The 12,807-nt window shown below is 35.1% G+C and overlaps 1 protein-coding gene across 5 annotated transcripts in view; it reads right to left on the bottom strand.

Annotated features, from left to right (window-relative positions):
• The window catches only part of RALGPS2 (Ral GEF with PH domain and SH3 binding motif 2), a 137,993-nt gene that overhangs the window by 25,638 nt on the left and 99,548 nt on the right, over nucleotides 1–12,807 (bottom strand). For all 5 annotated transcript variants that reach the window (XM_031435693.2, XM_031435694.2, XM_064478036.1 and 2 more), the window contains 6 exons: nucleotides 8,549–8,686; nucleotides 7,357–7,447; nucleotides 5,237–5,304; nucleotides 3,779–3,914; nucleotides 2,831–2,982; nucleotides 27–81 (listed from right to left, as the gene is read on the bottom strand). In XM_031435693.2, the coding sequence (XP_031291553.1) occupies nucleotides 27–81; nucleotides 2,831–2,982; nucleotides 3,779–3,914; nucleotides 5,237–5,304; nucleotides 7,357–7,447; nucleotides 8,549–8,686 (640 nt within the window). The remainder of the gene's footprint in view (nucleotides 1–26; nucleotides 82–2,830; nucleotides 2,983–3,778; nucleotides 3,915–5,236; nucleotides 5,305–7,356; nucleotides 7,448–8,548; nucleotides 8,687–12,807) is intronic.

Raw genomic sequence — 12,807 nt, 5'->3', positions numbered from 1 at the left:
CAGTTTAAACGGACAATTTTTCTTACCTTTCAAAAGCAGGCCATGAGGTTTCTTCACTTAGTTCAGAGCCATCACTGCTACCTAAAATCAAAAATTATCCTACTTTTTAAATATCCTAATTACAATTTGGATTTTATATTTAAGAAATAAATTCTTTAACTGTGCTTACAAAGTGAAAGTCACATTATTTGTGGGGAGACATCCACAGATCAATTCTTCATTCTAACATCACTGCACTAGATTTATTTTGCAAAATATCCAAATAGAGTTGACAAGACTATCCACAATAGCAACACAGCACAAAACATTTTTGCATGTGTAATTGTGGCTCAAATTCATTACACTAGTAAACAATTCTTCTACCATCAGAGAATGTATATAAGCACGAGTTTTTTCCTTATTAGGTTGGTTTTAATTTAAAAACTATATAATTATGAATTTCTTAAAGGTTCATGGCATACTTCCCTTCGTATTCCTTTTAAAACCCATTACTACCCTAAGGATAAAAAGCTTAAGGAAATTGAATTTTTGCCTTTAGAGGCAAGGTAGAACAGAATGGAATCCTTACATTTTTTTTTTTAAAAGGTGCTATAACAATGCCAAAGTTTCTCTCAGAGGGCCAGTATACCAGTTAAAGCAAAGTTTTAAATTAGCTTAATTTGAGGGGAAAGAATGTGGAGTCCAAAACAGCTTAGGGTGATTTAAAGTTATTTTAAAGATAATACTGGCTCTCAATAAAGTTGGTAATTAATATGTCCTTTATGTATCAAGTTGAATCATCGATCAGACTTTCATAACCAGGGTTCTGTGAGAGGCTCAAACTCAAATACTACTAAGAGTCCGTCACATGTGAGGGATTAGCACGTCTTCCATGGGTTCAGGATGGCACGGGTTAGGTACCGTCCTTGGAGGAACTGAGTAACAGCCACTGAACAAATTTTCTGGTTGTGTGGTTCAGATGAGAAACTGGAGATAATCTGTTGTGGGTCTTGTAGATGATCTTCTGATGTGCAGAGTTATGTGATAAAGACTGAAAGCTTAAGCATAATTAGTATGACTAATTTGTAGGAAATGTAAGCTCTTCCAGAAGCCTGAAGCTCCGAGTGGATGTGCCCCCTTTGGCTGGGCAAGTTGGGCTGGTAACCAAAGGAACATCAATGGAAAGTAACAGCCACAAACAGAGAATAATGGTCACTATAATACTTATGACAGTAAAAAGCCAAATAATTTGTACTGAGTTGAGAGCTGTAATTTTCAAAATTATTATTTTTTGCTTGAAGTGGCATGCTGGATTCTGTTAAGTATAACATTTTTAACTTGAAAAAAGTTCTTCCTCTCTCTTTTGCAAAAGTATTCTGTGTATTATTTTTCAGATTCAGGCTGATATTTGCATATAGGCAATTTACAGTATCAATAAAGAGATATTTCATGTGACCAACTTGTCTCCTAGTTTGTAAATTTTGTCATCATTTCATCATTTGCATTTATAAAAAGGGGAACATTGGGAAAAAAAAACCTGCTGAATGGAGCTTTCTAGCTCCAAAGCAATTTCACTTTCAGGGTTTGAAACTCAAGGATTAAAGAAAGTCAGTATGTTCAAGAAAATGAACTTCACTTCTTTCTACTGACTGTTCATCAATATTGGCATGATCATATTACTAATAACAGGCTTAGCCCTTGAGGAACCTGGCACAATCACAGAGGATGACATTTTCCTCCTTTCTTTCTTTTAAAAAATAAAAATAGTATCGTATGGGGATTTCCTAACTATCCAAAGAAATAATGCTTACCTAGAAGGCTCAGAATATGAATAGAAGTTTAGGAAGTAAAAACAAACAAATTCCTCTCTCAATCTCACAGCCTTTTCCAGTCCCGGTTTTCTGCTCTGACTTGTTCGTAACCATCTCTCTTTTCTTACCTTTCATTCTCCAGTCTTCTCTAATCAGGGCTTCGCCCACACTAGTCTATAAAGCAAATCCTGTCAAGGGCATCAAATGCCTTTTATCCTGCCAAATCCACGGATCTACTCCCATTCTCAGTTGACCCTTCTTTTTGCACATTTGAGATTGATACATTCAAAACTTCCCTCCCTTTGGAGACACTTTGTCTACTGGGCTTCTGTGATGCCACACTGTTTTTCCCCCCTACTTCACTGGTCCCTCCTTCATGGTTTCCTTTGATGGCCCACCATTACAAAAAAAATTAAAAAAAAAATCACACCTCTAAATGTTAGAATATCTTATTTATTTACATTCTCTCCCTAGGTGACCTTATCCATCTCAATACTATAAATATGCTAATTCCTATACCTGTATCTACAGACCTGGACTTACCCTATTTTAAGCTTCAGCTTTATACATTTGATTACCTACCTGACAACTCAATACAGAATTCTTAACTCCCCAAACCTAGTCATCCTTCACAAATACCTCAACGTGTACAAATGGCTACTTTTCTAGTCTTCTTTCTCTTCCTTGGTAACAGCACCACCATCTAACCAGCTGCTTAATCCAAAACACCGGGAGTCATACCTGATTGGCCCTTTTCCTCATTCCCACATCCCACCTGCATGCAGTAACCAATCCAACCAGCCCATGTTCTGCCCCCAACCACTCCGGAACACCTCCCCTTTTGGAGTCAAAAACATCAAGCTCTTTTCAAACTATCATGAATTATTAACCTCAGTACCTACTAGTGATATGGTCATATATCTACTTTGCTTCTTAGGTTTTATCAAATTTTTCCTGTTGGAGTAGGGTTCATGGCGCTTCCCCAGCTGAGTTTTGTTTAAAATCTTATTTTACGTAAGTTGGAATCCAGTATTTCTCACCTATTGAGATTCCACTAGAAAGAGTAGAGCTTTCAGCTTGGCCTCGAGACGGCGCATGGGGCTCCATGACGCTGTCATCTAGCAGGTGTCTTGGCCCCGCGTTCGGGAACGTTGCACTCTTAAACTCTGCTGTGTTCATTTTATGAATGAAACTGAAAACAAAGAGAAATACTTTTCTTATCTTTTATTAATGTTACTAATTCAGGATATAAAAGATACTCTTGTATAAAGATTTAGGATTTAAAAGCTTTACCTGCTACCTGAACTTACTTCTGAACTCTCATACTAATGAACACATCAATTTTACCATGAAAGCCTCAAACTACCAGGTTAGGGAAAAGTTTTTAGGAAGCTAGACCATATCCACCTATGTAGCAGAGACGCTTTAATTTTATATTGAGTCTTGGGTCTATTAAAAATCATTTTCACATCCACTTTTGGAAAGTAGCTATCAAATCCTCACGAAAATCATGGCAAAGGTGAACCTTTGGCCCCATTTTGAGAAAACAATCTTGCAAAGCTAAACAAAAAATCAGTTTCCCTTTCCTTATATTTAGGAATAAAAATAACAATTTTTATACGCTTTATTTATGGTCACTTATTTTGGTTAACTTAAGGAATGAGATGACCTTGGAATAAAAGTTACAACTTCAGAGGGAAATGGTATATTGCTTTACTGATTTTATTTATGATGATGCTTTGTAATGTTCATTTATCTCCCCTAAATGTGAGGGCACTGTTGGGAAAAGCTCATTTCCAAATTAAGGTAAAGGAAGAAATAAATGCCTTTATCAAACAAAATATTTTACTGAATCAGAAAAAGACTTGTGATGCAAATAAACCTAAGCAAGGATACTATTTTCTGTTCAACTAATGAAATAAATAGAAAATAAACCCTACTAGAAAAAATACATAAAAATTTGAAAGATAAGATTAAGAAATGCTGACTTATAACCCAAGCTATGGCACTTCCTATGTCCATGCGGAATCAGGTTCCTGGGGGATGGCGGTGTCTGTGGTAGCAGGGCTCCTTCGGCTGCCATGCTTTTTCTTCCACTTTGTGGAGATGCTCCTACTTCAGGACCTAAGGGTTGCATTTAAATAAAGAGAGAGAGAAACTTTCAAATGGTTTGAAAAGATTGTTTTATTTTTAATCCTTTGATATGAAATATAAAATGTGGTTTAAATTTTAAGATAATATTAATGCTACTTGTTTTAATTGAACATGAGAAATATTTATTTTCTGAGTTTTAAAACACAAACGCTCAAAACATACAAAATCCATTAATTTCTATTTTACTTGCACTAAGTAGGCAGTATAAATATTTTCCCCATTTACAAAGGAAGCAGCAGAATTAGAAGAGATGGGCTCAGGATATTACATCACAGATGGAACCTAGACTAAACACTCAGGTCTCCCTAGTTAGTCCTAGTTCAGTGCTCATTTAATTTTATACATTACTTCTTTACTCTTAGTTTTAGCTTCTTCTTGGATAAAGAATGTGTAGGAGCACATTCAAGTTAGAGCATTAAGTTAGAATTTAAATCTACACTGACGCTGTTCAAGTTCATGGGAATTAAAAAAAAAAAAGAACTCAGAAGTACACGAATTTGCAAAATATCACTTGAAGAATGAAAAGAAAAGTGAATTTAAAGAGATTTACACTGAAATGTTTTCCTCTGCTTGAAATACTCTTCCCCCAGATATTGTTATGGTTTTGTTCCCTTACTTCCTTCATACCTTATTGAGTGGGCCCTCAAATATTTGTAGAATATACAATAATATATATAAAACTTAGAGCAAAGGTCTGTATTTAGAATTTTTAAAAAAAATACTTATTGATGATTTCTTAAATAATGAATTATCTTCAATTTTATATTTTTGGTTATGTGATATACATATGAATTCCCATTATAATGCAACAGATAAATTAAGGGACCATGACTATTTTTAAATATTTTCAGTACTTGGTCCAGCATTAGTATAAAATTAAAAAAATTAAGCCACTAAAATTGACTTCTACAATTATTCAAATTAGTAGAATTTTCCACTGCAACCACAGAAATTTCTAATGTAATCAACCCTCACTGCCCAGGGCTGCATTCTTAATGTAAAGAGCAGACATTCGCATTTATTTATTTTCATTTTACAAACATTTATTATTTTCTGTTGGTTGTATCTATTTTTCTTGCTTAGTTGGCATATTTGTTTGTACATCAGTGACAAACTTTAACAACTTTTAAATTAAAAAACAAAAAAAAATAAAAACTGCATATATTTTAATACCAAAAATAAAATTGTACGTGCAGTATAAAATGTGCTAAGTAGTTATTTACTTTGGAATATATTCTTTCTTATTAGGTTATCTGGTTTATGACTCGGTAATGAGAGAAAGCTGCACTAACCTACTAAATCTTCCCTGGAAGCAGCAGAACGAGGTGTGCTTGTCCCTGGTTCTATCTTTAATGAAAGCCTGAATTTCAGAAAGAAACAAAGCACATAAAATGATTAACACTTGATAAAATAATAATAAAATTACGTACTTCCTCAAAAAAAAACCCTAAAAACATTTTTACAAAATAATCTCAGCTACATATTTTTCTTCAAGAGGACTCTTTAGTTGTTAAATCTCATTTCTCTTTTATACAAAGCTGATTTTATGGTTATCCCAGGAAATAACAGCAAGGGAAAAAAACATTAAAAAGTCATATTTAAGAACAGAAAAATCTCCCTAAACTACTGCAACTGTTGCCAAACAATTCAACACATTTAAAGACATCTGATGAATGACTAAAAGGTTAGATTTAACTTGAGGTTATATTGATACTCGACAATTAAACTCAGTAACTTTCACATATGTTATTGATTATATTATGCAAAATCTAGAATCTTTATTGGATGGGTTAATGGCCTCTGTAGCACTGAAAATTTCAAAAACACTTTATTTAAAAGTAATCATCCAAAAAACCAACCAACTCAGTTAAAACTACCTAATGGCTTAAGTGGCTAACTCTATCCATTTAGAATTAAAATTCACCTTCCTCTGTAACTGTGCAACAATGTCTTAGACTTCACTTCTTAAACTTTAACTTCTTTTAAATCCATTAAGCTTCTGGAGCCAGATGTGGCAATTTTAATAACTACTTACTCATATTTTAAGATAATCTCTATACCTCACTGGACAAAATATGAATGTTGTGCTATGTCGTAATCAGAGAGATGGAAGAAATAGTGGTAAATATTTCACAGACATCAAGTCAAGAAGTTTACAATCCATGGCTACATCAGAGCTGTGAAGCAACTCCAGCCTTAAAAAGCTGATCCAGTGACGTCGTACATTTTCAAATGAATTACCAAGTAAAAACTTTCTATAAAATAAAAATTGATATGAAAATATAAAGTGGTAATAATGTGGTGAGAAATGGCAATAAAAGTATTTTCAAACATTAATAAAATTCTAGATACATTTAAATATGTACCTCAAGCTTTATATTTGAAGAAAAGTTCTTCCTAGTTGTTTTCTAGAATTTCTAGCCTTTTATTGGTACTAATTCTGTTTTGCAAAATTCTTTACGAGGAAGAAAAAAGTTGATAATCACTAACATATGAGATCAGAATACTTTCATATAATGCATTAATATTAAAAAACAACCTAGTCTTTCTCTTTGATACAATTTTAAAGTATAACTTTTTATTGGAAAAAATATTTATGGACGACATGAAGTTAAATTTGAAAGCTTGGGAACAGCTGGGATAATAAAGCCAAGCAAAAATTTTTCTGAAATTAACAAATGAAGCTACAAGGAAAATGAGAAGCCTCAAGAGAAATAAGCTCTTTATCCTCCCGTCGGAATAAACCCCGACAGTTGTGATGCATGATACGTGAAAAACAGAAAGGATTAGTAATTCAAAAATCCCTCCTAGTCTGAGCACTACTGTGGATGGTTAGTGGAAAGGAAATGGAGATCAGCTATTTCAAAAGTAATTTCAAAAATATTTAATGAAGGACTTGCTCTACTGGAGAAATGGGCAGGTGTGGTGCTACGCTGGACAAGCGTGTCTCTAACCTTTAGAGGCCAGAAGGCTCAATATTCTCTCAATCCACAAAAACAATTCAAAACAAGTTCAAAGATGTGTTAAAAATTACCATTAAAAAAGGAGTAATTTTTCTATTTGTAGATGGTTTCATTAAAGTTTCAGCCTATTCAAAGATAAATTTCCATAAGACTCAATGCTTGAATACAGAGAGAAAGGAAGAAATGTAAATCAGAACTATCAAACATCAGCCCTCAGTAACCTGAGAACATGAAATGGTTTTTCACAGCCAGCCAGAGGAGGTGTTTGCACACTGCCTCAATCACATCAAGCGATTAAAAAGAAATACATGAGACACCCTTCCCGTTGTAAATGTACAACGGAATCAGGCATTTGCATAAGATGTAGGATTTAGATGTTTAAATACACGGAGAGAAAGGGTGGAGGACAGGACAAAGCCATACAAAGCACTTCTGAAGATCCAACTTACTTGTAATTATCATCTTCGACAAACTTCTGCAGCTCTTCTATATACTGAACGGAGTTCAGGTATTTTTGGACGTGAGGCAACATGGGGATATCTAGGCAAAATGTGATAGTTAATTATCTGATAAAGTACAGCTCAGGCAGAATTTTAAAAGTTAAAGCTGAGAAAAATATATTTCAAGGTAAATTAAGGCTACATGGCACTAAAGTTTAAATTAACTCTAGAAGGACATTATCGAGATAAATGTTATTTAATGTAAAAATGAAGCTAATTTAGAAAACTACAGTTGTATGCTGTCTGTATGCATTAAAAAGAAACAAAGACAAACAGCTCCATTTACAAAGTCCCACATTCTTGAGGAACTTCACAGGAAAAAATCAGAGACATCGTTGTGATTTATACTCAAACCTCTTGTAAATGCAAGACGTAAAGCAGTTTTAGTTTTTCCTGTTTTTTTTTTTTTTTTTTTGAAGCCTGGCTCACATTTGTAGTTTTTTCCTTTCCTACTTAGAAATTTCAAATGAGATTAATTTAACACTATAATTTGGTCTTATTAAAAAAAATTGAGAAAAGGATAAAAATAAGAGATTATTTGATTTAACGTTCAGATAATGTAAGCTTAATGTTTTTATGTAGTATAAAAATTATACAGCTATAGCAGCCTATCAGTTTATTCCCTAGCACACTGAAAGCATCCAAACATTTTAAAACATTAAAAAAAAAACTTTTCTAATCAGTTGGGTTTACATAAGCTCTTTCTATATAAGGTTCCATAAAATACATCTTGGACAAAAACTGGTTATTTACTTGCCAACACAGGACTCAAGTAAGCTAGCTGATTGTTACCAGGGATCAAGGGTCTCAGTGCCTTCCCTTAACTGAAAACTATTAAGAATTATTTTCATAACAGATCAGGGAAAGCAAATGAGATGAAGAGAAGAGAAAATAATTTTGAAAATTATGTTAGCAAACGTCCTATAAAATAGAAGAGCAAAAGATAAAACCTGTAACATTTTAAATATGAAATACTTCAATTCCTTCAAAGCAAGATCTTAAACAGAATGCTAAATATTAAACAGTGAAATAAAACAATCATCATTTTCCTTTATACTAAGATGATGTTCCCTGCTGTGCAAAAAGTGGCCGTCAACCTGTGTCAATCAACAGACTCATAGCATTACCTCCAGATACTCACCATATTCACAGGACTGCTGTAAATCAGAAATTATGCGAAGGATGTTATTCATTAAATTTGATCTTTGCTCATTTTCTAGAATGCTGCCCGTTGATGGGTACGCTGAATCAATGTATGTTAAATCTGACAGATAGATACCTGAAACAAAATTAGATAAATGAGTGTTTTCCTATGTGTAGCTTGGAGAGGTATAGTTTATAGCTATATTTCAATACCTGCCGTATTTAGAATATATACTGCAAGCTTGTTAAAACATGACCACTGAGGCCTGGATTTCCCTGGAGTTGGGGTCAGATGTGTAAATATGTTTTTTTTTTTTTTAATAAATGTCCTCTTATGGTGTCATTTTAAGACATGGTTTGTGGCTGGAGTTAGAAACTCCAGTATCTTACCTATGGGACCCAGGAGAAAGAAGCTGAGCTCCTGACCTGGCTCTGCCTCTGACTAGTTGCATATAAAGAAGACAGTTCTTTTCATCTCTGAGCCTCAGTTTTTATGTCTATACAACTAGCACCTATTTTCCAAGTTGTGGTACAGCCTGAGAGGTTAAGCTAGCCTGAGAGGTTCAGTTAGCCGGCCTAGCCGGTACCTGGCCGTGGGGGCAGTTACTTAACATTAATTCTACACCTTGCCTTGAGGTGATAACTATCACTCGAGTCTTAACTAACTTTGAAAGCTGTCTCATTCTGGTGGAAAGGTCTTGTTTTAAAGATCAACAATTGGGTTTCTGACATAGCTTTTGTGACTACAAACTGCAATTAACCCTCCCCCTTTTCTCTATATCAACAAAAATAACATACCCCCCCAAAGAATTCAGCTGTGCTAGTTCTAGATATGCAAGGTCCCTTTTATAACAAGTATTTCCTGAGGGCTCACTGTGCACATGTCAGGTGTGTAAGACAACCACAGCTGGAGAGAAGAACAAGAGAAGAACACACTTTCTACTTTTACCTCACTACTCAACGTCCACGAACTCTCAGGGTAAATGCAACCACAATGATGCACCGACTGCTGTCCAGGTAAGCCCTCGGTTTTTCCTCATGCCATTTCTTCCATCCTGAATGATACCCAGACTCAATTCTGCCCATCTAAATCATATCTTATATCCAGGTCAGTGTCAACTGCTCTTTAATTTTCCTCATAGATTCCAAGAAAGGAATTTAGAAATTGTCTGGTCTAACCCCTTCTTTTTATAGACTAAGAATCTCAGGTCCACAGGTATTAAGGGAGTGGCTAATGCCGTGTGAGTTGTCAGTGACAGAGCTGGATCTGAGTATACACTTGTACCCTGTTTTTTTTTTTAATTACACTCTTTTACAAGCATATACAGTATAGCTATACCATTCACTTGATAATTTTTGTGACTTTATAATCTCTTTATTTAAACTTTTTGTATTTATATCTTATCTACTGAAGACTATAAACTCATTCAGGTGGTTGCTTTATCTTGCACTCTAAAAAAATGAAAATCCGGACCAGTATTTTCAGAGACAAATAGTGCTTAACACAATGTAAAAGGCTGGCATGGTGATCCGTTTATTCATCCTGGTGTCATTCCTTTTCTATTCAGTAAATCTTCACAGTATTCTTTAGGCCACCTATCATAAATACTTCTATCTCTTAAGAGACTCTTAACCTCATTTTTTTATGACTTCAAATAAATCTACAGCCTAGCTCCCTTCCTTTTCTTCCAATCTCAGAAGAAGAATCTCTTTCTTCTTTCCATATTTGAACTGTGATTTTGAATGTATTCGCTACTGCCTCCTTAAAAATATCCACCGTTGCCTTCACTATCACTCACCCTCCACTGGCTCCTTTCCCAGAGCCAACACACACGCTTAAATCTCTTCTAGTTAAGAAAAGAAAGTCAAACAAACTCTTCCTTTAAATCTGATCCCTTCCTCAAGACGGGACCCCTGCCTCTCTCTCGTCAGCAAACACCTTGAAAGAGAAACACAGACTACTTACTTTTTAATCCTTCACTCTATTTTTATGTAATATTTGGTACATATTAAAGTTTGCTTGTGTCAGGAAAAACTGTGATAGACTTTAGAATTAGTCAGAAAGGATTGTTAGGTATATCCTGTCTCCATGTGCATCCTTTGGCCTGAGCTGTGTTATAACTCTGTAAGTTGTTGAGAAGTGGTAATAATATAAATTCTTGTCCATAAAAATGCCAATGAATTATGTCCAGTGGGATGTAACTGATTATTGCCCTGTGGATGTTGACCAGTTCCGCAATGACCTGTAAATTCACTTCGGCATTCCCAGTTGCCGACGTGTGTGTGCGGGCCTTTGAGTTCACCCTTGAAGTGGCTGTAGCGTCTTCCTGATTCCCTTATACATTTTATTATTTAAACAAAACCTGTGACATGTATTCATTTTGTATTTGTGTGAGAATCATGATTTTATCTTTTAAAAACTAATAGTTTAACACATCTAATGTCGGTTGTTGTCAAACAATATAATAAATACTTGTGAATGCCCCATCAACATAAGAACTACAACTGTTGTGTCATTTATCTGCTCATTCCCAGTGTCATCTCCCTGTCTCCTGTCTAACCACTATTCTGACTTTGAAGATTATCCCTTTTTTTTTTTGAGACACATACATGTCTGTATTCCTGCACAACATGTTATTTTACTTTTGCTTATTTTTGAGCTTTAAAAATCATATTTTATATATGAGTGACTAAGTTAAATATCAGTTAAGTTAGAACAGGTTATACAATAAATGATTTGTAAATAAATTTTTAAAAATATGTCCTGTGATAGCTTTGTCTCACTCCTTTGTTTCTAAGACTTACTCATGTTAAGTACACACAGTTATTAAATTGAGAATAAATTAATATGTAGTTATGTCACAATTTACTTATTCATTTTATTTGATAGAGTTTTGAGTTGTTTCCCCCCTCCCTCCCTGTTGCTATAGACATTCTTGCACAGGTCTCCTGGTGCACAGGTATACGAACTTCTCTAGGATGTATGTATAATGTTCAACCTCACAAGCCAGTGCCACACTGCTTTTTAAAGCTGTAACAATTCATGCGCCCACTGACAGTATATAAGTTTCTACTGATCCACACTTGTGCTAACACTTGTAGATAACCTGAAATTCACGTCCATCCCATTGCTGAAACTTACTCTGGCAGAGACACAGATGACCTCTTCATTATTAAGTCTTTAGACACCTCTCTTGGTCTCCTCCCTCCTGCTTAGCTGCTCTGCAGTAGTTTTATGACTCCCTTTGTTCCCTGGTCTTTACTGGCTGGAACCTTCCTAGCTTCCACTCTCCCTCCCTCCGCTGCTCTTTTTCCTCATGTTCCCTGGAAGCTGGTATTCCTCATGGTTCTGTCATTAATCTTCTCACTCCACAAGTACTTGTTCTGGATTATCTTACTTCAGAGGCTTCAACTATCACCTAATTGCTGATGAATTTCCGAATCTCTCTATAGAACACAGCTCCTTTCATTTTCAGTTTAACATGCCAAACTAACCATTATTTGTCCCTAAACACCTGCCATTCCACTTTCCAACCTTGGTTAGTGATAGTATTAATTGCTACAGTTGGAGAGCTTAAAATCGTTCAAGCAAAAAGGCTCAGGAGGAGCTTACGGTCTCATATTTCTCCAGATTAAGCTGTCAGTGAATACAACATCATCACTGAATGATCAAGTGATGTATTACATAATATAAATCAGAGGCTAGAAGCGGTCCCAATGTTTTTAAAATCAGGAAAGACCACAGGAAATATCTACATGGCCCTCTTTTCCTAAAAAAAAAAAAAAAAAAAAAAAAAAAAAAAAAAAAAAAAAAAAAAAAAGAAAGAAAGAAAGAAAGAAAGAAAAAAAAAGGCGGGGGGTGGGGGTAGGGAGATCTGGCAACAAGGAGGTAGAGCTGAGAAAGGTGCAGACCCTGCTACACTATTAAGGATGCCTGTTGTCACAACCCTATTTTCCTCTCCTGTCTTACTTCTGGTTCACTTCACGTATGTACATTAACTGCTTCATTCTTGTTGTGAGCATCTGCAGGCCTTTGGGTATGCAACCCCTGCTATCCCTATGTATGTCATAGGAACTTAAAGAAACTCATTCTGTGAAAGAAGCAGAAACTAAGATGACTTTAAATAAAGGATGTTGATGAACAAACAGCTGGCGGTAGGGTTGAGAAAGAGAAAAGCAGCACAAGGAAGGCAACGAAGAGGGGAGAGCACGTGGCATGTACAGAAGGTTTTATCTAGAAGCAGCAGTTATATAATT

Source organism: Camelus dromedarius, chromosome 23 (assembly GCF_036321535.1).
Source record: "Camelus dromedarius isolate mCamDro1 chromosome 23, mCamDro1.pat, whole genome shotgun sequence".
Classification (NCBI taxonomy): domain Eukaryota; kingdom Metazoa; phylum Chordata; class Mammalia; order Artiodactyla; family Camelidae; genus Camelus; species Camelus dromedarius.
The sequence above is the reverse complement of the archived record's forward strand: the minus strand, read 5'-3'. Positions and strand labels throughout refer to the sequence as shown.